At 44.0% G+C, this 27,904-nt stretch overlaps 1 protein-coding gene across 4 annotated transcripts in view; it reads right to left on the bottom strand.

Annotated features, from left to right (window-relative positions):
* SLCO2B1 (solute carrier organic anion transporter family member 2B1) overlaps window positions 1-27,904 on the bottom strand; it is a 110,168-nt gene that overhangs the window by 26,272 nt on the left and 55,992 nt on the right. For all 4 annotated transcript variants that reach the window (XM_084617421.1, XM_084617423.1, XM_084617424.1 and 1 more), the window contains 5 exons: window positions 26,625-26,755; window positions 18,840-18,948; window positions 7,099-7,263; window positions 3,764-3,956; window positions 2,781-2,940 (listed from right to left, as the gene is read on the bottom strand). In XM_084617421.1, coding sequence (XP_084473547.1) covers window positions 2,781-2,940; window positions 3,764-3,956; window positions 7,099-7,263; window positions 18,840-18,948; window positions 26,625-26,755 — 758 coding nt within the window. The remainder of the gene's footprint in view (window positions 1-2,780; window positions 2,941-3,763; window positions 3,957-7,098; window positions 7,264-18,839; window positions 18,949-26,624; window positions 26,756-27,904) is intronic.

Genomic DNA, 27,904 nt, shown 5'->3' with positions numbered 1-27,904 from the left:
TTGAATTTCATCCTATTTACTTCAGACCATTTCTCCAGTTTGTCCAGATCATTTTGAATTATAATCCTATCCTCCAAAGCACTTGCAATCCCTCCCAGCTTGGTATCATCCACAAACTTTATAAGTGTACTCTCTATGCCATTATCTAAATAATTGATGAAGATATTGAGTAGAACCGGACCCAGAACTGATCCCTGTGGGACCCCACTCATTATGCCCTTCCAGCATGATTGTGAACCACTGATAACTACTGCCTGGGAACGGTTTTCCAACCAGTTATGCATCTACCTTATAGTAGCTCCATCTAGGTTGCATTTCCCTAGTTTTGTTTTTGAGAAGGACATGCAAGACAGTATCAAAAGCTTTACTAAAGTCAAGATATACCATGTCTACCGCTTCCCCCCTATCTACAAGGCTTGTTACCCTGTCAAAGAAAGATAACAGGTTGGTTTGACATGATTTGTTCTTGGCAAGTCCATGCTGACTGTTACTTATCACCGTATTATCTTATAGATATTTGCAAATTGATTACTTAATTACTTGCTCCATTATCTTTCCAGGTACAGAAATTAAGCTGACTGGTCTGTAATTCCCTGGGTTGTTCTTATTTCCCTTTTTATAGATTGGCACTGTATTTGCCCTTTTCCAGTCCTCTGGAATCTCTCCCATCTTCCATGACTTTTCAAAGATAATCGCTAATGACTCAGATATCTCCTCAGTCATCTCCTTGAGTATTCTAGGATGCATTTCATCAGGCCCTGGTGACATGAAGACATCTAACTTGTCTAAGTAATTTTTAACTTGTTCTTTCCCTATTTTAGCCTCTGATCCTACCTCATTTTCACTGTCATTCACTATGTTAGATGTCCAATCACCACCAACCTTCTTGGTGAAAACCGAAAAAAAGAAGTCATTAAGCACCTCTGCCATTTCCACATTTTCTGTTATTGTTTCCCCCCCATCCTCCATTGAGTAACAGTCCTATCCTGTCTTTGGACTTCCTCTTGCTTCTAATGTATTTGTAAAATGTTTTCTTGTTTTCTTTATGTCTCTAGCTTGCTTGATCTCATTTTGTGCCTTGGCCCTTCTAATTTTGTCCCTACATACTTGCGTTATTTGTTTACATTCATCTTTTTTATTTTGACTTAGTTTTCACTTTTTGTAGGACTCTTTTTTGATTTTTAGATCATTGAAGATCTCCTGGTTAAGCCAGGGTGGTCTCTTGCCATAATTCCTATCTTTCCAATGCAGTGGGATAGTTTGCTCTTGTGACCTTAATAATGTCTCTTTGAAAAACTGCCAACTGTCTTCAATTGTTTTTGACTTGCTTCCCATGGGGTCTTACCTACTATCTCCCTGAGTTTGCTAAAGTTTGCCTTCTTGAAATCCATTGTCTTTATTTGCTGTTCTCCCTCCTACATTCCTTAGAATCATGAAATCTACCATTTCATGATCACTTTCACCCAAGCTGCCTTCCACTTTCAAATTCTCAACCAGCTCCTCCCTCTTTGTCAAAATCGAATCTAGAACAAAATCAAACCTAGAACAGCCTCTCCCCTAGTAGCTTTCTCCAGCTTCTGAAATAAAAACTTGTCTCCAATACATTCCAAGAACTTGTTGGATAATCTGTGCCCTGCTGTGTTATTTCCCCAACAGATGTCTGGGTAGTTGAAGTCCCCCATCACCACCAAGTCCTGTGCTTTGGATGATTTTGTTAGTTGACTGGAACTCCTACGTGCTACAATTATACAAATACATAATAATAATAACAACAACTCACTTCTCATGAGCCACTGCTCAGCCATCAGATGGTAACAACTTTCAGCCACTGCTGACACCATTACCAAACCTATCCACCTCTGGGCACTAACCCCATTATGATATGAGTGCATGACTAGCTTGTACACCGTGGTCCCCGCTGCATTACCAAAGCCCTCTATCTCTATTTATGGCCATCCCATAGTGTAGTTACACTACAAGAAAACACAATTATGAAAAGGGCCCTTTGAAGGGACGACTTGTGAGGTGAGCACAGCAAACCCTGGCACTGTGACTGCCAAAAACCAGCGGGTGCCTTTGAAAAGCATAGACTATATTAAAGATTAAATAAAGGCCCCAATAGCAAAACCTGAGCTGATTAAAAGCAGTAGAAGTGGGAAACATACTTTGCTTGCCTGATCTTTCTGAAAACTCATTGTTCGCTGTCATTTTGAATGCTATACTTGCAGGAGTATTGCCCCGAACAAGGCATTGGCCTACAAATTTCAGCAAAACACTGGAGAGTGCTTAAGAGGATACAGCTCTGCCAAGAGTTTCCTGGGACTTTCCATTTGTCCTCTGTCAGCACGACTTTCAGCAGTGATGCAAAGAGAAGGCATCTAAGAGGCATGGGAGAGTCCAATTCACAGTAAAGATGGAGGCTATGTCTACACTTAAACCACTACAACAACACAACCGCACCGCTGCTGCTGCACCTCTGCAGACACTCACTACAGTGACGGGAAAGGGGTGGTAGCTCTCTGAGAGGTGGTAGCTGGATAATAAAAGATTTTTTCCATCCACTTAGCACTGTCTACACCAGGGCACTTAACTATGCTGCTCAGGGAGAGCTGGGTTGACCTAACCTCTTAGTGTAGATCTGGCCAAAGATTTTCTTGCTACACAGAGGATCTAAACAGTATCACTGAATTATCAGCATTGATCTTTGCCTTGGACTCTGACTCATTACCAATGCGAAGTCAGGGCTTTAGTGCTGAGTGAAGAAAAAAAACTTTACTCACCAGAACTTTATTTTCAACCACATCAGAGTTTACAACTTCACAGCCAGCAAAACATGGAGAGATGTATTCAATCCCATCAGCCCCACATATAGGGTTATAGGCCTTATCGAGGCAGTTGCATTTACTGTTACATTCAAAAGAGTGTTGTCCAACACCAGAGCTACAGTAGAAGGAAAGATATGACTATATTAATATAGGTTTCAGAGTATATTAATATATACATTGTGGGTTTATGTAGTATACCATATATATGTAGATATTAGAGAACAAGAGCTTGCTTGCTTAACACTGAAAGTGTGAATTTGTGGACTCTGCCAAACCCACAGAAAATATAATTTCCATAGATTAATTCCTGTACCTCTAAAAAAAAAACCTCTCAAAAGTTTGAAAGTCTGGCCATGAACAAAGCATGCAGCCACTTATATTCGTGCCATATATTTCTCCTGCTACTACCACCCCATGCAAGTGGAACTTAGCAGCTCATGAGAACTAATGGTACCACATCAGGAATATGTAAAAGTAAAAAATTCCCAATTCAGAATTAATAGTTTCTTCTTTAGTATCACTGTTTGTGAGCAGGTTCCTTCTGCTCTAAACTACAGTCCACACACTGAGTAGTCAAAACTCGCCTCCTACCAGGGGTCTCTTTTTCTTAATAGAGGGTAAGGGTCTGCCTGCATTTCAGCATGTAGAGAGGTGGCCATTATTTCAAAAATATTCTCTCCATGTTAACATCTTCGTAAATTATCAACCAGTGAATGATGAGTCAAGCATTTTCCAGTACGAATTTTTGATTTTGAATTATTTGTGATAAAGTTAATTAAACTTGTGGGGTTTGTGACCTTTTCATGGATTTTTTTTGGTTTAATGCCTGTGTAAACTTTCTGCAGTGCACGTGGAAAGGGACAGTTGATAAATCAATCAGTCAGCCAATGAAAATGTGTCCGAGGGCCAACCTTATGGTCTATATTTACGAGTGGTACCTCTGTCTGTAGTTAAGGCCAGCAACTTTCTGTGTAGGGCAGCCCAGGAAGAGGAGGGGAAAGGCAAAGGTCACACAGAGGAGCATGCCGATGACACACATGATGCCACACTGTTTCAGGGTCATTTGGAACTTTTTCATGATGGCTCCACCTGCCACTATTCCAACCATTGCCCCAGGGATGTTCACAGAACCTTGGGAACAGAAACAAGAGCAAGAGAGTTGAGATCCAAATATCCGCGACAATATTCAACACCTTCCAGTCAATGCAGAACATCGTAAATGGATTAAATGGTAACTGTTAGATCTCAAAATGTAATTGCAAAAAATAATTCCCTGTTTTTTCATGTTAGAGCATCAGTAGATCTCAAAGCACTTTACAAAGGAAGTAAGCATCATGTCTCCATTTTACAGAGGGAGAATCTAAGTGAAGTCACTTGCCCAAGGTTACCCCACAGACCAATGGCAGAGCCAAGAATAGAACCCATGTCTCCTGTGGCCCAACCCAGGGCTCTCCCCATGAGGCTCACTGTCTCCTGTAGGAGGGAATGGGAAATCATCATCCAGTGGGGGGAATTTCTACCAGCAAGCTCTGTTCTTGGTTCTGTGCTATTTGATATGTTTATCAATGGAAGAGACCATACAATCATAGCTGGGAAAGTTTGCAGATGACACCCAAATTGGTGGAGTGATAAATAATGAAAAGGACATGTCAGTTTTACAAAGCCATTTGGATCACATGATAATTTGGGCTCACCTGAACAACATCCATTTTAGTACAACTAAATTAAGATCATACATCAAAGTGGGAGACTGTACTTTAGAAAGCAGTGGCTGAGAAAAGGACTTAGCAGGCATGGTGGATAACCAATTGAATATGAGTTCCCAGAGTGAAGCAGTGGCTAAGAGAGCAAACATGATCCTTAGATGTATCAGCAGGGGATAATTGCATAAAAGTAGGGATCTGGTCTGACCTCTGTATATAGCATGATTGAGATCCTTACCAGATTACCATTTCAGTTCTGGTGTTTACTCTCTAAAATATCTAACTCTCTACTCCAGACCCATCTCCTTCTGTCCAAACTAAAATTTCCCTTGTCTCTCTGACATCTCCCCGTGGGTGACTAGCCATCAGCTCAAGCTCAGCATGACTGGGAACAGTTTTCCAACCAGTTATGTATCCGCCTTATAGTAGCTCCATCTAGGTTGCATTTCCCTAGTTTTGTTTTTGAGAAGGTCATGCAAGACAGTATCAAAAGCTTTACTAAAGTCAAGATATACCATGTCTACCGCTTCCCCCCATCCACAAGGCTTGTTACCCTGTCAAAGAAAGATATCAGGATGGTGTGACATGACTTGTTCTTGGCAAATCCATGCTGACTGTTACTTATCACCCTATTATCTTATAGATATTTGCAAATTGATTACTTAATTACTTGCTCCATTATCTTTCCAGGTACAGAAATTAAGCTGACTGGTCTGTAATTCCCCGGGTTGTTCTTATTTCCCTTTTCATAGATGGGCACTATATTTGCCCTTTTCCAGTCCTCTGGAATCTCTCCTGTCTTCCATGACTTTTCAAAGATAATTGCTAATGACTGAGATATCTTCTCTGTCAGCTCCTTGAGTATTCTAGGATGCATTTCATCAGGCCCTGGTGACATGAAGACATCTCAGAGCTCTTAAAATATTTTAGTTACTTCTCAGTCACACTTCCTTCCTGGGGAACTAGGCCCTTAATATTTAACACTCTTCCCTGACATCTGTGCTCAAACACCATCCACAGTTGAGTTCCTTTTATCACATCTTAAGTCAAAGATAATCAGGCCTTTGCTGGGTGGACCATAGGGTGTGGAATACACTTCTGATTTCTTTCACTACCCTCCAGGAATTAAAAACACTGGAGAGTGATTAAGCAAATTCACTCAGGTTGTAATACCTCCCAAGAGGTACCATCCCCTGGAGAGGCTCGCATATACTGGTTCAAACTGGATTTTCTAGAGAACCAATTGACAAAGAAAGGACTTTTGGATAAAGAGCCTGAGTCTAAAATGAGTCAGGGCCTTCCTTCTGATCCAGCAAATGGACAGCACCTTCTGTCTAAAGGAAGGGCCCCAATCCTTAGGGAAGGGTTGGAAGGACTGACACCAACCAGAGCCTTTGTGGAGATGATGGTGGTGATCTCTGATAAGCTTATTAGAATGAGTGTAGGTTCTTTATTGTTTGTAATATGTTTTCTCTGTAATGCTTTCACCTTAAGAATAAATGTGCTTGCTTAGAAAGGGCTGTGTAGTAACTTAAAACCATGTGAAATTATGCTGTTTATAGCTTCTGAGGAGAAAAGCAAAGGAGGCCTGCTCAGGCGGTCTGACTTGCTGGGGAATTCACAGTGTAAGCAAAGAACTGTACAGCCTGGAAATACGCTAGTTAGGAGGGAGTGAGATGTGTGTCTCTGCACAAAAGAGGCCATGGCTGGGGAGCTGAAAGCCTGAGAGCGGGTGCCCTTGCTAAACCATGGAGTGGGAATACAGTTGCAGTTGCCCTGAACTCTGATATCATCTTACTTTGATTTCTCCACACACGAAGAGCAAACAGATGGGACCACCTTTTTGTTCTGTGTTTGGACAGCACGTAACACAATGGGGTGCTGGTCCTTGACTGGTGCTCCTAGCCACTATCATCATACAAATAAATAATATAATAATAACTTTTATTCCTAATGATTTTTATTTTAGTTTAAGAGGACACAGAATATCCATCCCTCCCCGCAGCCAATGTTTGCATCTGAGAATATATCTGAGAGAGGGAGATTGCATTGGCCTGAGTCCACATGAGAGAGTTAAAGGTGCAGTAAACAGAAAGAGAGTTATAGCATTTAAATAGATAGGTGAACCATATATCTATTTATCAAAGGGAACACTGAGGCACAAACACCTTATGTGGCTTGCCCAGAGTCACGTAACTAGCTCAATGGAAGAGAAAGGAGCAGAATTCAAGAGTCCAATTCCTGTGAGATAACTACTAGAAAAACTCCCTCTGCAAAACTGTATGCTCTTCAGTCAGTTTCAGGGAATGCTGAATATACTTTTGTAGACCTGTTCCTGAGCTACTTTGTAAATGAGCCTCACCCATCACCAGCCTTACCTCGCTTCTGAGCAGATCAGACCGTATGTATCTGGTTGCTGTCATGTAAACTGGGTTTTGTTTGAGTTTTGCTGTCTCCTATGTAAATTTCCATTGAGTTTGGGGTAGCCTATCAGGAAACAAGGGCTTCAGTGTTCCCTAGCATGTTCACTAAGAGCTGGAATGTCTACAGTAGTAACAGGTAGTACTTACCTATGATCATATTGGCAAATGATGCAGTGAGGGAGAACTGCCTCTCCAGGAATTTGCCCATGAATGTTGCTAAACCGGCAACCATGGCAGACAGATTGACTTGGGCCAAAACCACCAGCAGATAGACTGGATGCCGGAGATTTCTCAACAAAATCAGAGGAAAGACTGAAATGAAAAGGAGAATTAGTAACAAAAACATATTTATATACAGAGCTGGCTGCAAAAGGGAAGTTCCATCTCCTGGCAGGTTAGCATGCATCCCGCTACCATTATAATACTCAGAATTATATAATACAGTGATAAAAGTAGTAATAATATAAGAGAGACAACTAGCGAGGAGGTGTGTGAAACAGATACTGGAAATTAGTTAAGTGACACAGCATTGGTTCCAGGTCAGCCAGCACACATACACAAAACTATTGAGCCAACTACCGTGCTAATATATCTTTAACAGCTATGGCGGAAATTGGAAAAGGGGGGCAGCAAGGAGCATCTCCATATCTATTGAATAGACTTGATTAACTGATGATAACACCTTTTCATATTTATCAGCTGCTGAAACACACACACATTAAGACCTTCAAATGGTATTTACTACAGTTCTAAACATGCACACACATATCAACTATAAAAGACCTGAGTTAATGCAACATCAAGTTTTTAAATGCGTGAGTCAGGACATTCAGAGTTAAGGTTCTTAAAGCACCCCTACTGTGTCCCCTTATATGCGTGGATTGCAATAGGGTCTTTCATTATGTGAACACACTGGATGTAATGCACTTTTGTAGCCGTGTTCACCCCAGGATCTCCAAGTGCGTTACAAAAGGTGGTTAAGTATCATTTTCCTCTCTGTGTGGCTGGAGAAACTGGCACAGCGAGGTTAAGGGCAAGACTGTGCCATTTCCATGCAACACTGCATTGTGGTGCAGCCCCCTCCCTGAGCTTCCTGCTTTACAGGTGGGTGTGTATATTTGGAGGTGGAACCATCTTCTAGGGTGATGTAGCCTCCACCTTGCCATGATGTGCATGGCCTGCTCCATGGAGTGGGAAGGCACAAGCCTGATCTTCCCCCTTTTTGAGTGTATTGTGCCCTTAGGAAGGCAGATGTGGGGAGTAGTATGGAGTGCAGGGACTGTGAATACATCAGGATCTTGTGCTGGGTACAGGGAAGGGAACCCATGCAGCTGCCAGTCACAATCTTGTCTGTGGTTTGCCCAGGGTCACCTGGTAAGACAGTGAGAGAGTCAGGAGAAGCACCTAGGAGTCTGGGCTCCCAGGGCCCTGTTCTCACCACTAGCTCATATGTATGGATTGTTTTTTGTTACTTATATAGCACATTAGATTTTCCTGGTGCCTAATGAATCAAAGGAATGACCAAAGGCCAGTTCATGATCTCAGCTGAACCACTGCAAATGCAGAGCTCCAATGGCTTCAGTGGATTTACTGTGAACTTGCTGTGAGTGAGATCAGAATGGGAACCGGAGTCTCTTTCCCTTAAAATCTAGGGGCCAAAGTCTGAGGTTCTTATTTCATTTGTATTGAGTTCTTACTTGGGTGAGCTCACTCTGCAGTGAATGGGAGTTCTCATAGAGAAGAAATGAGTAGAAAGAGAGAAAATGCCTCAGGATATGGTTCCTTGTATAGTATGTATCTCACACAGCCCAGTGTTGTTTTGTCATTTGCCTGTGCATTTCCTTTCCTTGTGCTTCCTGCAAGGCCTCTGTTATAAGGAACTCAGAAAGCAGCTGTGAAGTTGTAAAAGGTTTATTTCCTTGTTCACTGCTGCTGCAATTCCGGCATCCTTTTCTTTTGATCATAAAAAAATACATTTTTGATTACAGACAAGAAAAACTAAGAAGAACGCCCTAGGGGCTGCACTCCTTCCTTGCTCTGCAATGCAGAGGAGAAACCAGTTTCACCTGCATAGCCCAGGCACCAGAACAAACAATCCCCTCGAACGAGGAATCGGAAAAAATGGATAACACCCACCATCGGGAGCACTGCAATTTCCAGTTCTGTTCCCATTCTGTTCAGTCCAGCAGTGTGAAAGTCGTCTTTCCTACTCAGTAGGAACCTCTTGTCCCAGTCATGCCTCTACCATCCTATAAATAGTAAAGTTCCTTGCAACGCTCTGTATATCTTTGTGTCAACTAAATAAAACATAGCTGAAGATCCTTTCCAGACCAACACTAAATTGTTTTCCCAGATGTGGAATTTAGTGTGTGAGAATAATGCCAAGGGTCGCAACAAATGTGTGCCATGAATTCAGGAAGTCTGAGCAACTCACAAATGATGGGAAAATGCCTAGCACCTTTTCCAAAATGAGGGCAAGCGGTGGTCGAACATCCTGAGTCGGCGTGTGTCTGGGATCTAAAGCCATTTGGCTAGACACATTCTATCACCATAATATCACAGAATCCAAAATGTTATGCATAACAGACTTTTTACCTCACGCTATAATCTTAACTCTGATCCCTGGAGCCACTCGAAATAAACTTTAAATGTGGGTCAGTGTGGGCGGCCCCTCAATAAGCAGAGACAATGACTATGCCACATTCTGTGTTGTGACCCATCATTTGCCAGCATTTTTCTTCACCGCTGGCAATTCTTTTAAATCAAGATTGGAATTTTTCTCCTAAAAGCTATGCTCTAGTTCAGATAGGAGTTAATTCAGGGAAGTTTTGCGGCCTGTGTTATACAGGAAATCAGACTAGATGACCACAGTGGTCCCTCCTGGCCTTAAAAAAGGGATGACTCTGCAAGCACTAAAGCTGCCCTTCGCGGTGTTAGGAGTTAGGTGTTAAATGGTACTGGGACTAAATCGCAACCGATTGCCAGCGCTGACCCTGTCAGATGTGGTGAGGTGCATCTGCCCTCTAGGGATCAGGGATCCCTCATTTCTGCACTGAGTTATGTAAGTCATCCAAGCAGAGGACCACAGTGGTTTATCCTTGCCGTGAGGATTTGTACTAGTAACATCTCACAACTCTGGGATGCAGAGAAGGCACAGTGGTCAATTGTAGGCCAGGGGTAGCTAACTCCTGGTCACTATGGGTATGTCTACACCGCAGTTAGACACGTGATGGCTGACTAGCGCTCTTGGGGGGTCAGGCTACAGGCCTGTTTAATTGCAGTGTAGATGTTCAGCCTGAGCTCTGGGACCCTCCCACCTCTCAGGGTCCTAGAATCTGGGCTTCAGCCCAAGCCCGAACATCTACACTGCAGTTAAACAGCCCCTTAGCCCAAACTCCGTGAGTCCGAGTCAGCTGGCGCAGGCCAGCCATGGGTTTTTTTATTGCAGCGTAGACATATCCTAAGCCTGACGAAATGAAATGTTCGCCTTAATGAAGACAAGGTGTAATAGTTTTTCCTATCGCACTCATGTACGCTGTCCCTGCCTTGTTCAGTATTATATGGGAGGTTAGAGTGCTGCAGTATTTGTCAGGGGCAGGCTGGGGTGTCACTCAAAGAGGTCAGAGTTAAGGTTGTGGGGTGGGGGTGTTGTGTACTTTCCCCCTATTTCCTGGTTTTCAGAGGTTTCAGTGTGAGGGAACTCTACATTCTGGAAGGGCACACGTTAGGGGCTTGTGGGCTTATCTCTGCCCTATCGAGAAAGTGGTGAGGTGGGCATCATTAAGGAGCACTCATGGGTGGCTACAAAGGTACTTTCTGGGCACACCTCTTCACTCAGCTACCAGCTCCTACCTTCTCCTGGCCACTCTAAAACCCTGGTAGATTTGGAGGGGCCTTTGGAAGGATGATAGAGCTGTGAGGAGTGCATGTACCAGCTGTAGGCAAAGAAAGAGATGAGAGTTGAGCTCCAGAGCCCCTACCTAACAACTGAGCCTAGTGCATGGGACAAGGATTCTGCACACCCATTGGCAGCAGGCGAGGTGGATATGAAGTGACCCATTCATCTCAGTGGGGTGGTCCCAACTGAATGAGAACTCCCCCTGGTGAGGAATGAAGCCTGAATTATATGTCTGAGAGGTGTGAAATGCTTTATTCATCATAATGGATGGTCTCACCTCCCCTCCTTTGGTCTCAGTGCCCAGGTGCCTTTGCTATGCACTGAGTGTGTCTGTTCTCAGCTCCCTTCCCCCTGTCTCAGCACTGTCTGCCTGGTGCATGCACTAAGTGCACAGTGCCAGGCACAGATATAGCTAGTGCTGCCCCACAGGAGTTTAATGAGCCTCTCCTGTCAGAGAACTGCTTCCTCCTGGCTGGGACTCTCCGGCTGGCCGCTCTGTCATTTTCTATGTGGCAGCTAATACCTCCCATATCTGCTCATCTCTGTACCCCATACTACCCTTCATCTCCTGGGCACAATACTGCTCACCGAACTGTCCCAGGGACAGATGCTGAACATCCCTCAGTAGAACCATAGACAGTGGAGATGGAAATGACCTATTGGAAGCTAAATCTGAGTCATACATGTAATTCCAGTCACTGTAATGGGAGTACGAAGGTGAAAGGATGTAGCCCAATGCCATCCAGACCATCTGCGCAGCAGCCAAGGCTGCTCCCTGTAGTATTCTGGTTTTTCTAATCTGGAGTAATTATGGTGCTGGAGCTTTGCTAACTTCCCTTGGATAACTGACCTCATTGTTTGAAAACATCTCCAGTGCCTTGCCTGAATTTTTCCCCATACACCATTTCATCCTCTTATTGTTAGTTATGATTCATGTAACTGTTTTAGACACAGTTCTTCCCACCCTTGAAATTCACTCCTCAGATATTTGTAAATGGTTATCTTCTCCCATTGGGCCTGAGCTGGAAGAGTCACAGCACCTACAACTCCCAGTGACTTCCAGAGGAGTTGAGATAGCTCAGCACTGTGCAGGATTGGGTTCTGGAGAAGGAGTCCAGACTGGGGGAGTAAGAGCCCAATTCTGGTCTCACTGAAGTCAATGAAAAAAATCCCATTGACTTCAGTGGTACAAGATCAGACATGTAGGGCCAAATTCTGCTCTCACATACACCCACGTAACCTCACCGAAGTCAACAGGGCTGAATGGGTGTAGGTGATAGCACAATTTGTTCTTTAATGGTCATTTTCATTTTGTAGCTTTTAAATCAATGGAACAGCTCATCTGGGTATTTCCTTCTGCTCCAGCTGAACTGAGCAATTTAAGGCCCAACTCAGCAAAGCATGGAAGAAGCAATTTAAGCACTTAATTGTTTTGCTGATTAGCAAATGGCCTTAAACATATACTCAAATTCTTTGCTGAATTGCAACATAAACTTGTAGGCAACATGGAATTGTCCCAAAGCTTGGCTCAGCTCCAAGTAGGGTTTTTTTAAGCCATCAGTTTTAAAAGAAAGCTCTTCCCGTTCTCTTCAGGCCAGCAGTGTGAAAGCTAACAGACAGCAGAACACTTTCCACTGGGAATACACTGTGAAATATATCTTCCGTTCCAAAAGAAACATTTCTAATTATAATTGGCATCTGCGAGCTCAGTCCGGTAAATGGCCATCTCTCAGCCCTGTCACTGTGGAAGCCCAGTGCAAAAGCCTGTAAGCCTATTTTGAAAGTGCTTTAATATTAATAATGAACCAAATCCAGAGCGAACTCACTGAAGCCAATGCGTGTTTGCCTGAGTAAAGGCTCAGTAAACACTGGGTCAGGACGGCCTTGAGATCTGGCCCATAAATAATACATAGCACTTACACCTAGAACATTGGATCTTCAAATGTTTATAGTGTAGATTTATTAATATTTATATTTACAGAGTGTAAACACTAAGGAGGGAAAGGAATTATTTAGTGTGGGAACCTGGGGATCTAACTACAAGTGATATGATTAAATTAAAAAGGGGAAATTTGGGATGACTATCAGGAAAATCTTCTTGGGTTAAATCCCCATTCAGGTACTGATGTTGCTACCCCTACCCACACTGAGCAGCACCAACACTTAGATTGGTGACCTTCCTGTGTAAATGCTAGTCAGGCATTGGGGCCTTTTTGTGCTGTGTGAAAACAACAACAATGCACTAGCTAATTCAATACAGGGAACAATCTTGTAGCGGCTCCAGGAAGATGGACTAGAAGGGATAATAGGTCTTTTCCATCTCTAATTCCTATGATTCTCCAAGTTCCAGGTTCCTAGCCCTGTATTCAGATTATTTGTCCACACCCCACGCCCCCCATTCATATTGGTTTTAAAGAGAGAAGGCATAATGTGGTATTCAATATTGAATGAGCAAACACTTTATTTAAAGAGTCTCATTTTTTAATTATAGTTAAACCATGGGGAACTGATTTAATGTCTTCTCTTCCACAAGGATGTCACACTCCCGGTGTCAAGCATGATGCCCCACTTCTGCAAGATGGCCACCTGCAGCATTAATGCTCAGGAATGCGGGTTGCAATTAAAAACACTTGTAACCCTTCTGCCCGTCAGAGTTGGCAGCAACAAGGGCCGGGTTCAATATCTAGGGGATCCATTCCAATAACACAATGCAAACCGGCTCGAGCCCCCACCCAGTGACCTGGGACAAATATATACCACCCCCGCTGGGCGCCTCCAAGAAGCAATACTTCCCCTCTTGCAAGCACCTAGTCTGAGTGTAGCAAAAGCCTTTTAATAACAGAGAGAAACAATGTGGCATTATCTTGGGGAAACACCACCAACAGGATTCATAACACAACCCATGAGCAAAAAAAACCCACCCCAGGCAAATTAGGGCATGCCCTTTTCCCTTTGGTTCTTGAGTCCAGCAACCCCAAATCACCCAAAGTCCCAAAAGTCCAATGCCCCAAAAGTCTCTGTCCCTGGTCAGGGCAGCCCCAGAGTTCGAAAGTTTATCTGCGAAGCTTTTACCTCCCAACCTGGGTGGAAATGGGCCGGGGTAAGAGACACCTTACATGATCTGAAGCTGACCGCCCCATAGCTCCATAGTGGCGCTCCACTCTGCCAGCCGCCCCACAAACTCCTTCGCTCAGCTGCGCTCCGCTCCGCCAGCCGCCCCACGAACTCCTTCGCTCAGCTGCGTTCCGCTCCGCCAGCCGCCCCACGAACTCCTTCGCTCAGCTGCGTTCCGCTCCGCCAGCCGCCCCACGAACTCCTTCGCTCAGCTGCGTTCCGCTCCGCCAGCCGCCCCACGAACTCCTTCGCTCAGCTGCGTTCCGCTCCGCCAGCCGTCCCACGAACTCCTTCGCTCAGCTCCACGGCCCACAAGCAGCTCCTGCCATCCACAAACTGCTCCACGTCGAACTGCTTCACCAGCCGTCCCGCAAACTGCTCCACAATATATCTTCAGGCTCCCCCACTACTTAACATAACACTCAGTGATTTCAGCTCTTAGGTGAATTCAGCTTGTAGTAGGGGAGCCCCAGTGCTGGTGCACTGTCAGCCCAAAGTGAGCTCAGCAGCCTATAACTAGACTTCTAATGAAATCAAAATTAGCTCTGATATTCCACAGTGGAGAGAGGAGGAAGTGCAATCAGCATGTAAGGCCCTCACCAAGGGGCCCATGCCACCAAGTATTAATACTTGTCCCCAGCCTCTCTCCATTCACACAGTTTTGGAACCCATGACCCTTGCCTAGCGAGTGCTACTTAGTTGATGGTGAATCCCTCCATCATAACAAAAGGCCACGTACAGTTCCAAGCACAGTTCCCATAATCAGGGTAATAACAATTTATTCTTCCTGCCCCAATAACAGAGACACTGGGGATCCCACAGCAGCCAAAGTGACCATTTGGGCAGCTATGGTCTCATGCTAGGCGTGGTGGGTGTGCCTATGCAAATGAGATCGGCCCCTGAAGTTCTTTTCCACAACTTGCCACACCTCACCACCAGATGTCAGGGTGGAGCTCCTCCTGACACTGCTTTACACACTAAAGAGCTACACTTCAGAGTTTCGACAGGGCAGTAAGCACTCCTCACCCTATGAACTTTTAGACAGTTAAGATGAGCAAAATAGGGCAACTTTCTTTTAAGAAACTACTGATCCTTCTATATATGGCTGTCCAACATCTTGACAGATGAAAGGAGATGTGACAAAACTGATCCATCAGTGGTGCTTAGCAATGGTATGGGAAAAGAGCCTGATGCATGAGTGGCAACCTTCCTACAAAAAGAAAAGGAGTACTTGTGGTACCTTAGAGACTAACAAATTTATTTGATCATAAGCTTTCGTGAGCTATACTCACGAAAGCTTATAATCAAATAAATTTGTTAGTCTCTAAGGTGCCACAAGTCCTCCTTTTCTTTTTGCGAATACAGACTAACACGGCTGCTACTCTGAAACCTTCCTACAGTGGCTACAGGTCCACTTGCCAAATGGAAGCTGAAGCACACTCTGCTTCCTGGTTCACCTCTGGGCTCTCTGCAGTCTCTCTGCAGTGACTGCACCAGTCTGAAACCGGGTTCTCCAAACTGAGCAATTGTGGGCAGGATTTTCCCAGTTGTCAGTGGGAAAGCTGAATTTCTTGAGGCCTTGCTTGACTTTGTCGCTGTACAAGAGCTTCGGCCTTCCACTGCATTGTGGGCAGTTCTTAAATTGGCCATAGAGCGCAGCCTTCAGAAGACGATCTTAAGGCATACACTCCATGTGTCCCAGCCGGCAAAGTCTGCGAACATCCAGCGTAGTCTGCATAGTCTGTAGGTTGGTTCTCTCAAGGATCTCGTATTGGTGATCTGTTGGTCCCAAGTAACTCCAAAGATTTTTCTAAGACAGTGGAGGTGGAAACTACTCAATCTCTGCTCCTGCTTGGGGTACATAACCCAGGTTTCACAACTGTAAAGGAGGGTACTAAGGACACAAGTCTGATAAATAGACACCTTTGCATTCAGGGTTAGCAACTTGTTGTTCCAAACACATCAGGTAAGTTTGCCAAAGGTAACAGAAGCTTTGCCGATTCTAGCCTCAAGTTCCCTATCAAGGTTAAGTGAGCTGGTAAGAATTAAGCCGAGAGAGCAGAAATGATCCACAGTGTCCAGAGCTTCATTATTGACATAGATTTTAGTGAAATGTCGGTACCTTGTGCCATGACAACTGTTTCCTTGATACTGATTACCATGCCAAACTTCTATATTACTGCATTAAAATGTCAAAACGGCAATGTGGAGTAAAAATTGGATTTTCCCCCCTTTATTTCTCCATCAAATAAATTTCACTCTGCCTCTGTTTCAGCAACAGGAAGTATAAAAATGTATTGATTATTCAGACTGGAGACTCTGCAGCTATTGTGTTTTTAGAAGCTGCTGTGCACACAAGACTATTAAAGCAAACAAAACAATAAAGTTTAGCATCAGAAAGAATGAACAAAATAAATAAGACAAATCATAGAAACTGGGGGCAAAATTCTAATCTCAGTTAAACTGGGGATGAGCCATGACTTCGCTGGAGTTACTCCAGATTTAATCCAAATTCTGGTTCCGTTGAAGTTAATTGGTCACTCATATAATGTGTCTGACCAATGTAAAGTGGTACTGGATATCAACATTTTATCTCTCTTTCTACTGTACACACACACCCCTTAACACCCAGGTCTGCCTACTTATAGTCTGCCTACATAGTATCCTATTGGACATCGAGCCCAGAGAGATATCCATTGCTGCTAGTTATTCTGTACTGGAACAAAAGAACAATACTGTCTGAAGAGCAGCAGGCAAACAATGCAGATATCCACTGAACCCAGACAAAAGGACATAAGGCTCTTATTTAGCCATGATCTAGGAATATCAGATAGTTTAACATACTGGGGCAGAAGTTTTGCAACTGAATGCTGCTGCGATTGTTGCTTTTAGAAATCAGTGTTAAATGCTAACAATGAGCAGTCTATTTGTGTCTCTAGAGTACTGTACCAATAATGCAATCCAGTACTGATTGTCAGCATCACAGCTCTGTAATGCCACTTTCAGTGCAGTCTTTAGTAAGTGTTATTACTTCTTAGTTATGTAGCACTAGCCACTTTACAGTCAGGTCTCTACCTGGAAGATCTTAGAATATAGAATCTTAGAATATAGAATCGTAGGGACCTTGAGCGGTCATCTAGTCCAGTCCCCTGCACTCATGGCAGGACTAAGTATATAATATAAGATATACTAAGTATATCTTAAGAGTCTCAGCTCATGCCATAGAGAATGTGGAGGGTTAACAGAGAACTGGAAACAATCAGAAACTGGAAGATGTGAAATTTCAGTAGAAATACCCAGGGGATGAAAAACATTGCAGAAAAGGCAAGTATCTTTGAAAAAGAACTGAAAATTGTCTACTGTCTAGTTGTGCATGTAGGCAGTCTTATTACAATTTCCCACATCCTCCTTTCCCTTTCCTCCTGTTGTTCATTACATTCATGGATTATAGCTGGTCGTATATTAGGGCCTAATTCTGCAAAGTCTCACCTCATTGTTACCTTGCACTTCCCCTGGCTGTTTGTGATCCCCACCTTTTAGCTCTCATTATACTTGGATGGTAAACTCTTTGGTGCAGAGACCATCTTGTTGTTAAGTATATATACAGTGCCCAGCATGGTGGGCCCCAGATCTCTGATTGGAGCCCGTTGGTGCTACCGCAATGCAAACGGTAACACAGTGTGTGTAACTTTTGATTGTAAGATCTTTGGGGCAGGGACAATGTCAGTATATTTGTTCAGTGCCCCCTTGCACAATGGGGCCCCAATCCTGAGTGAGGATTTTGGATACTATTAAAAATAAATAACAATGCTGATAAATTAATGCTGAATAGTTCCACAATCTTCACTTAGTCATGTGCATAAAAATTTGCAGGATTGGGTCTTTAGATTGTAAATTCTTTTGAGGCAGGGAATGTGGCTTCCTATGTATTTGTACGGGATCCAGCACCCTGGGGCCCTGAGCTTGATTGATGCCAGTGGTCACGGCTGCAGCAATGATAGTAAATAACCCTGACTCCCATGTCCTGTGTCTGCTGCTCTCACAACTCCAGGTGAAGAAAAGGTAAATCTGTTCCCACCTTTAGCAAGCAGAGGAAATTATTTTTACATTTAAAGTCTGTTTGCAGCCAAACAGAAAAGTGAGCCTGTGCGCTGTGAATTCATTCCCTGGCAATGGTTCCATAGCAAATTTTCTTAGTGTACCAGCTGCAACAAGATATTTCTAAATGATAAAGGAACAAGGGCAATGGGTGATAAAAAAAAAACCAGTTTGCTTGTTTAATTTAGAATAGAACTAGCAAGTGAATGGTGTAACTAGCCAAAGAGACTCCAGCTCGCTCTCCCATGGCTGGGTCAGCTCCGTACTGGGGGTAATAAAAATCAGGGTTTCCAGAAGATTATAGTGATCAGAGTTAGGAAGCCCAGAAGAAGCAGACATGATGCCAATATCAGAAAGTCACTTTTCATAAGAGAGAGCCACAGTTGGGATTATTTCCTTCAAACCTTCCCTTGGAATACACTCCAAGAATGAAACCCACTGACCTACCCCAGCACAGACCTTAGCTGTACTTATAAGAGCACCATAGTACATTAGACAAGTCTGACTTCTAGACAAGCTAGCTGTGATAGATGAAGATAATCTGGCACAGACATTTTATACAGCAGAATTTTTACCACTAGAAATTCTATTTCCAAGCAGAGCCCATTTTACTTATTGCACTGGGAGAGGCCGACTGTTCCCAGGGTTATTCTCAGATTTTTATCACTGGTGGTGCATATAAGCAGCAAGCTCCTCATTGCCAGGAGGGCGATATATGCTTGGGTGAGCAGAGGAGTTACTTCAGAGACTTTCCAAGGAGGGGAAAACACCAACTTACTTTTTATGAACTGGGTTAAGGATAGGCTTTGCATGATTTCTGATTTGGATTTAAGCTGGTTCAGTAGGTCTTTGCTTCTCTTAACTTCACTCTTGCTCCCTTTCACCACCTGAGAAAAGACAAAGAGACTGTCAGTTTCGGACACGCTGACAGCTGTTCTACTGAGCTCGCTTGCTCCTTCACAGCTGCATCACAGCTGTGTTATTTAAAGAAACAAAAACACAGTCATGCTGATTTATGGCCCAGCATTCCATCCACAGAGGGATAAAGAGAATGCCCTATGTTGCACTCGAGAAGGCTCTCAAACAGTTTACAAGTTAAATAAGAATCTTTTTACCCACCATGGTGAGGCAGCCACTTACGGGATGGGATGTGGCAGCTGTTTAACAGCAATATATACAGTACTTATGGGCAAGAAGTGAAGAATACTATATTCAAAACTGCAAGAGGAATTTAGGAAGGCAAAATGCAATTCTCTCTGTTTGAACTTGACCAGGATACCAAGAAAAAGCCCCTACCCAAGTGAAAAATATCAGGAGGTACTAAATGACCACAAAGGCTCAGGACACCTTGGTTTTACACCTCACAACTCCTCAACAACCATAACACTGTGCTTGCGGGAGCCCTGGTTCATTCCTGGCTTAGCAGGAAGAGTGCCAAATACCAAATCACTAACACCCTTCCTGCTTAGGTGAGAATTGCTCAGAAGATCACAGGCTCAGATGCCATAGCTGCAGGCCACCATGTGCTCAGAGGGGTTAATCAGAGGTTTTCAGCAAAGGGATAATAACCGGATTTTCCTTCCCCACTTTCATTTGTCAAACTGTAATGAATAGCACCTCATAAATAACAAATTGGGCCATTATCTATGTACAGTAAAGTATGTGCCAGGCTTCTATTAATATAGAAATCCAGGAAAATTAGTTTTAGAGGTGACCAACAGGAAATGGGGCTTATTCACCAGGGGCTGTATTGCACCTATGGATGCCGGTGAGGCTGGGAGTGGGGCTGAAGTCAAGGGGAGCTGCGTACCTAAACCCAGGGCAGAATTCAACCCCCAAGCAAACTAACAGTATCTCTCATCATCCCTTTGACAAATTCCTCCCAAGGCTGGAAGTACAACGGATGTCTAATATTTCTCTGTGTGTACAGTAATGTACTGTCATGTTAATGTATTCACTGCGGTAAAAGACAAGGGCCAGAGAAGGGTAATGACAATGATTAAAAGCATTACAGGGAGGCAGTCCATGAAAGGAGAGATTTTCATAGCCAAGACCAAACTTTTCAAAACCGAATGAGGAAGGCTCTGAGTTACTAAAGAGAATTCTTTCCCAGGTATCTACCTGATTTCCCAGTTTAGCCCACATGCTCATGGTCTAACTGATCACCATATTTGGGGTTGGGAAGGACTTTTCCCCCACGTCAGACTGGCAGAGACTCCTGGGATTTTTTTATTTTTTTTTTGCCACCCTCTGCAGCATGGGTCACAGGTCACTTGCAGGTTTAAAAAAAGTGTAAATGGTTAATTCTCTGTAAGTTGAAGTCTTTAAATCATGATTTGAGGATGTTAGTAACTCAACCGAGGTTAGGGGTCTGTTACAGGAGTGGGTGGGTGAGGTTCTGAGGCCTGTAGTGTGCAGGAGGTCAAACTAGATGATGACAATGGTCCCTTCTGATCTTAAAGTCTATCCGTCTAAAACTTGGGTGCCTAAAGTTAGGTTCCTAAAGCCATACTTAGGGCCTGATCCTGCAGCTGGATCTGTGCAGGCTAACCCTGCAAACCAGTAGCAGCAGCAGCAGATTCTCATGGCTATGAGATAACCGTGGTGGTGTGTTGAATGGACTTCCTTCTTGAACAGTCCATTGCAAATCTTCCTTCAACAAGAGTCAATATGAGGATTTAAGCTTCTTAAATCCCTCAGTACTGCATCTTCCAACCTTATGTGTTTTGACTTTTGCTCAACTTCCTTCAACTTCAGCTCTATAAACCTGTAGAAGCATACCTTCTTCTGCAGGTTGAACATGACCCCGCTATTGCACTCATCTTGTTCCCAACCACTGCAAGACTGCAAGCTACTGGGCTCGTCTAAGTATCTCCCTATTTGTGACAAAATCAAACCAATAGATGTTAAGAATACACCACAACTTTTGAAGCTGAAAACTGTTTTGTTTCCTCTTCTCTGCTGTTTTTAGTGGCCATTTTTCTTCTCCATATTACAGGACTGTCATCATTACTAAGTTGAACACTTGTATCTTAGTTCTCACACAGACATCCTGCTGCCCAGAGGCCTTTGAAGACAGTGAAATGCCATTGACACAAGACCAATCTGTTGTGTGACTTCTTTGGTTATAGAACCTCCTGTTGTCAGCTGACTCCCAATATATAATAAAGCCATTCACTCATTCAGTGTCATTGTCATCTACATGCAGCATTGGCAGGTTGTTCATTTCAATTTCATAGGAGGCATGCATAGCTTCAGTTTTATCACCATTGATCTTAAGTCCAATAGATTCTGCAGTTTTTCACAGCTCTTCTAGCATTCGTTGTAGTTGGTCAGTAGTCTCTCCAAGTAAGACAATATCATCCGCATACTCGAGTTCTTCTAAAGACGTAACTTTAAATTTCACACTTCTTACTTTGGTCTCAATCAGCTTTGTCATCAGCTAGTCTATTAGAATGTTAAATAATGTATTCCTAGCACAATCCTGATTCTACCAAAAACCAGTCTGTAATACAACCGTTGATCCTCATACAACTAAATGTACCATGGTACAGTTCCTCCACTAGGCACATTAATGAAGGCCTCAGGCACCCCATACTGGCATAGCAGTATCCACGGTGCTGATCAATGCTCTGAGGCAAAAGCAACTGCAAAGTCTATAAATGTAATGTTAACTTCCTTTTGTTGCCCTAGGCATTTTTCAATAACATTCTGCAGAGTATATATAACATAGATTGTAGATCGACCTGTACAGAAACCACAGTTGGGTCCATCTTGGTTCTTCCCATCAATGGTTCTTGGTTATAGCCCCATCCACTATGATTTCTTTCCCCTCCCCAAAGTCCTCTTGCTCAGAGGGATGTGTTTCCTTTCACAAACAGCATTGCCAGTCGGTCACACTGCCACCTCCCAGCCAGAAACCTATAGGTGGTATGTCAGCTGGTGATGGTATCTGATGAGCCGGGCTGTGAGTTCAGCTCCTCAGACAGCTTCAGGGGCAAATCCCATCTCCTTCCCCGCTTTCTGTAGGGACACTTATTCCTGAATCTGTCCCATGTCAGATTAGATGACACTTGCGTTTCCTTCAAAACCCATGGTTTTACGATTCTATGGTTCTATGATTCTATGAGTTACTCAGAAGGAAGATCACCATCTACTGAACCCCCAGCACCACTTTCTGAGTATCAGGCTGTTCCACCAGGAAGCCTTAGGGAGGCCCGACCAGGCTGGACTTCCTTTAGCTTAAGCTAACTGAGAGGCTCATGCTATGCCACTTTGTGATACTACGCAAATGGGATATTGCAGGTATACTAACCCTTTGGTACCTTCCTTGGGACCCTGCAGACATGGTCCACTCAGCTTGGAGTTACGCCCCTAGGGAGAGACCCCACTGAGCCAAACAGTGATGTGAGGAGTTGAGGTCAAATCCCAGCAGGTGTTGGGACCAGGTTTTCTGATTGTCTTTTGTGGGGGGACTACCTGAGCTGACAACAGTTGAGAGGAAGCCTCAGGCTTCCTATGTACACTTGAGTTAATGAAGTGTAGCTGAGTCCAGCTAGGTTCAGAAAGAGGCAGGTCTCCTTTCCACTGAGGAAACAGATGGAAGTTGTCTGCTAGCAGGCTCTGGTGAGAAAAATAGTGTCCCTATCTGTGTGGTATTTCACCTGTAGGTAGAGCACCCACAGGCTTTGCCAATCTGCTTTTATTTTGGATTTATCAGAAAAAAAAACATATAAATACCTCCAAAATGCAAAAGAGGGATTTTCTCTGCTTAACCTGGAGCTCCTGCTGAGCTCTCACCTACTGTGCAGAAGGTAGCCCTTGAAACTTAGTGAAAACATGGTGACAGATACTATTTTAATATTAAATAAATAAGAGATAAAAATCCAGCAGGCCTCAAAAAATCAGTTCAGAATGAATTTCCTCAGTTAATGAGCAGGTCAAGCTCCCAACAAACACTCATTATACCTCCTCCAGCAAATGCTGGTTCCCTTTAGTTTTTTTTTATTTTTGTATGTGCCTTATTATAACAACCAAACATCAGGGGACTCAATTATATTAGACTGGATGATTATTTTAAGCAATTGGTTGCTTCTGTTTTTAAAACTTTGTGCCAAAAATCTGAACATGGGGACAAATCCATCCCTGTTGCCTTCTTGTGCTGTGGCCACTCACACATTAGTGCCACAAACACAACCTGTTAATTTGCCTCCCTGGTGTTCCTCAAATAATACAGTGTATTTCTAAGACTTTCTGCAAGTGTCTTACAAGCATTAATGAAAGAATCCTCACAACATCCCAATCCCAGGAGGTAGGCCAGTGTGGTTACCCACATTTTGTATATGGGGAAACTGAGGCACAAGGGTTGACTGAGTTGCCCAAAGTCTGATAGGAAGCCTGTGACAACGCTGGAAACAAAACCCAGCTTTTCTGATTGCTGGTCATGTACTTTAACCACAAGACAACCCTTCCCCCATGCTGGCAAGCTCAATTTAGATGTGGTTTTAGAATAGCCTCTCAAGAATTCTGCCTCAGTGTTTTCCTTTAAGCTGTTCATGTTTATTGGAAGTACCAAAAATAGGTAATATAAGTAGCTGCATAACTGTTAAAGAGCCTTAAAGGGGCTTTGTTCCATATGCCAGTCTGGCTCAAGCTAAACATTAGAGATGTTATCTTCACTTCACTTCCTGAACACTCCTGCATATAATGGTGCTGGTGCAGAACAGGGGCCACATGTTTCTTCCAGAGTGCTCCCCATTCGGCACCCAGTAAAGGGAGGGGCAACATCCGGGTGAAGTTGTGATTTACTCAGACTCTGATCTGCTGAATATCCTGACTCCTTTCGGCATCCACAGTGCTCCTGAACTCTACTAACTGATGCTGGTAGGAGCTGTGGGGGCTCAGCATGTGCTAGGAGGCTCTCCGCACATTGTGGGTTCAAGGAGCTAGGCCCCCAGCCTGGCACCGTGAGAGCAGACTGCTGCACCTGTGCAGAGCCCACAGACTTCAGTGGGGCACCGTATGGGCTCAGCAGCTCACCCATCAGTTGTATACCACAGGGTCATTGTTGAAAATCCAGATTTCTTCAAGTAAAAAAGTAAATGAAATAACCATCCCAGACATTGCCCGGGGCTAATCTTGGCAGTCAGGAAAAGGCCTTATCAGACACCCATATGTGGGAATAATCATAATAATTAATAGTAGCTCCCACTGACCTCATCTGAAGCTGGGAGCGCTGCTAGAAATCAGGCTTTAAAGCATTAGGACAAGTTTCTCTCCTTTAATCCATACTACAGAGCTTTGCTCCATATTCCATCTAATCTACCAATTTAGTGTCCAGTCACTTTTAGTACTTCTATTGGTGTTATCCCCCCTGTGGCACTGACAGGGAGCCTCACTGTGACGTTTCTAATGCAGGCTTGTACATTGTAACAGAGATTAAATGCCCCACGAGGAGTCAGGGCACCTCACACCGGAAGTGTGAGGCTGATGGAACGCTGCATGCAGAGCCAGGGGGCTGTGAAATGCCAGCAATATGAAGGGATGTCGCTGGGCACTGCTGATGGAATGCTGCATGCAGAGCCAGGGGGCTGTGAAATGCCAGCAATACGAAGGGATGTCGCTGGGCACTGCTGATGGAATGCTGCATGCAGAGCCAGGGGGCTGTGAAATGCCAGCAATACGAAGGGATGTCGCTGGGCACTGCTGATGGAATGCTGCATGGCAAGAGAGGAAATGTCACAACCCTGAGCCAAGAGAGACAAAGATACCTCCTCAAAGGGTGACGTTCTTTACGTGTGCTCGGTTTTGGTGACAAAAAGTGTGTGTGTGTGGAAGGGGCATTTTCTGTGTGAATTTAGTGCTGAAGAAAGTTTCAGGATTGACATCTCTGGTGATTCTACTTGGCAGAACTGGAACAGATCCAGAGTTGCCTGTCTCTCAATCCATTGCTCCCCATTCACTGGCTCATACCGCCCCTGACAGTGTTACTGAAACACTGGGCAGAATGGAAGGTGCCTATTGTTCCATGAAGCTATTATGCTGCACAGCACGCAAGTGATTATATGTATTTTGGTTTGGGAGCATTAAAAAGGGGAGGAACAGGAAAAGGGAGTAATCTGAAATCTCTCACTCCTTTGGGCTAGCAGGCAATTCACTTATAAATGGTGATAGATGAGACTGGCCTCTGATGCAGCTGCTGATTTGTCCCTGAACCCAAAGGAAAGTCAAAGGTTTAAAGGGAACAAGAGGGACACTACTATACCAAAAGGAGGACTTGTGGCACCTTAGAGACTAACAAATTTATTAGAGCATAAGCTTTCGTGAGCGAGTGAGCTGTAGCTCACGAAAGCTTATGCTCTAATAAATTTGTTATTGTCTAAGGTGCCAAAAGGCCTCCTTGTCTTTTTACGGATACAGACTAACACGGCTGCTACTCTGAAACCTGTCATTACTATACCAGTCTCAGTCTGGTTGAAGAAGGTTGAGGAGAGAGATCTTGGGGAAAGAACAGTACAGCTGAGAAGCTGACTCATCAGCAGAAGTACCCTTGAAAGGCATTTTCAAACACCATGAGGATAATATCTTAGATTTAGACCACATCCCTTTAGTTAGAAGGGTCCCACCGTGCCATTCAGACTACATATTATGAACATAAGTATAATATTCCCACCACTGATGTGCAGTCACCTGTGAGATAGAGGAATGGTTGCTCATGGAAGTATCCCTGTGGACTTCAAAAGAGCTACTTAAATGAGTAAAGGTTGCAAGATTCTCCCCTTCAACAGGAAATGAAAAATCACTTCACCAGTTGAAATAAAATGCGTAGTGTTATGTAGCAAAATATACTAATCCACAGTAGAATTTGGGGAAGTATTTGTGAAAAGTACCATGGGTCACATGGTCAGGGACAGATGTGTAGTCATTTTGCTTAATACACTACTGGAAGGCACTCAGATACTACAGGGATGAGCATGGTATAAGAACCTATGCAGAATAGAATAGAATAGAATAGAATAGGGATTCCATACCATTGTTTTTTGCACCTCTGGAGAGGGAAGAATGCCACCTACTAAACTATCAGCAGCACTCTGGGTTTTTCTTGGTAGCCTCTTACCGAAGTCCTGGCCAGGCTGGACTCTGCTTAGTTTATCCGATCTGAGCTAGTAAGGGCTACAGACACTAGAGAAGAGTTCAAATCAGAACATCCGTCAGAAGCCCTTTGTACTTTTGAGAAGTTTGAATCTGGATACAAACTTCACAGCACACGGCCATCTCTAGAAGGCACATGGCCCACAAGGGAAGCAGAGAGAGAGAGGTGGCATGTGTACAACAGCACATTTATAACATATTCTTCACAGCATATTGATATTCTACACCTTGTCTGACTTCAGCATCACAGCACTGCCCAACCAGCTTCAGGAAAGTCTCACTGAGATCATCATCCCCTCACATCCCAACCTAGAGTAAACTCACCCGCCATGGGAGCTAAGAGAACTTAATTGTTTAAATCAGCTGAATGATTTGTGCAATTGACCTTGCCTGTCTCCATTCCAGTTCTTACCTCTTTAGGCATTTCTTTTGGGAAGAAGAAATAAGGGATGGCAGATAAGGCCACGAGAGTGGCTGCGACCAGGAAGCCGAGCCACCAGGCTCCAACCCATCGAGGATCTTTGTTAGTGAGCTGAATTTCCTCTGAAATACAAGCAAATAAACACAAATTAGAAACACAGATGAGGGGAAGAAGTGAGGGCCACCACTGTCTTCACCCCTACCCCTCTGACTGCAGGAAATGGGCTATATTGGATGTGTCCATCTGTCCCTAACAAATTAATTTTGCTGAGTGCTCCAGAGCAATGGCTCCCATGCTGGGGGCTGTGGATCCCTGGAGGTCCACAGAACATTTGCTGGTGGACCATGGAGAGCTGACTTATCACATAATGCTGAATCTCTTCCTTACTTCCACCTGCTAAATCATAGAATCATAGACTATCAGGGTTGGAAGGGACCTCAGGAGGTCATCTAGTCCAACCCCCTGCTCAAAGCAGGACCAATCCCCAACTAAATCATCCCAGCCAGGGGTTTGTCAAGCCTGACCTTAAAAATATCTAAGGAAGGAGATTCCGCCACCTACCTAGGTAACGCATTCCAGTGTTTCACCACCCTCCTAGTGAAAAAGTTTTTCCTAATATCCAACCTAAACCTCCCCCACTGCAACTTGAGACCATTACTCCTTGTTCTGTCATCAGCTACCACTGAGAACAGTCTAGATCCATCCTCTTTGGAACCCCCTTTCAGGTAGTTGAAAGCAGCTATCAAATCCCCCCTCATTCTTCTCTTCCGCAGGCTAAACAATCCCAGTTCCCTCAGCCTCTCCTCATAACTCATGTGTTCCAGTCCCCTAATCATTTTTGTTGCCCTCCGCTGGACTCTTTCCAATTTTTCCACATCCTTCTTGTAGTGTGGGGCCCAAAACTGGACACAGTACTCCAGATGAGGCCTCACCAATATCAAATAGAGGGGAACGATCACGTCTCTCGATCTGCTGGCAATGCCCCTATGTATACATCCCAAAATGCCATTGGCCTTCTTGGCAACAAGGGCATACTGTTGACTCATATCCAGCTTCTCATCCACTGTAACCCCTAGGTCCTTTTCTGCAGAACTGCTGCCGAGCCATTCGGTCCCTAGTCTGTAGCGGTGCATGGGATTCTTCCGTCCTAACTGCAGGACTCTGCATTTGTCCTTGTTGAACCTCATCAGATTTCTTTTGGCCCAATCCTCTAATTTGTCTAGGTCCCTCTGTACCCTATCACTACCCTCCAGCGCATCTATCTCTCCTCC

Source organism: Lepidochelys olivacea (assembly GCF_965140295.1).
Source record: "Lepidochelys olivacea isolate rLepOli2 genome assembly, chromosome: 1".
In the NCBI taxonomy this organism is placed as follows: Eukaryota; Metazoa; Chordata; order Testudines; family Cheloniidae; genus Lepidochelys; species Lepidochelys olivacea.
This window is presented reverse-complemented; position numbering and strand designations above follow the sequence as displayed.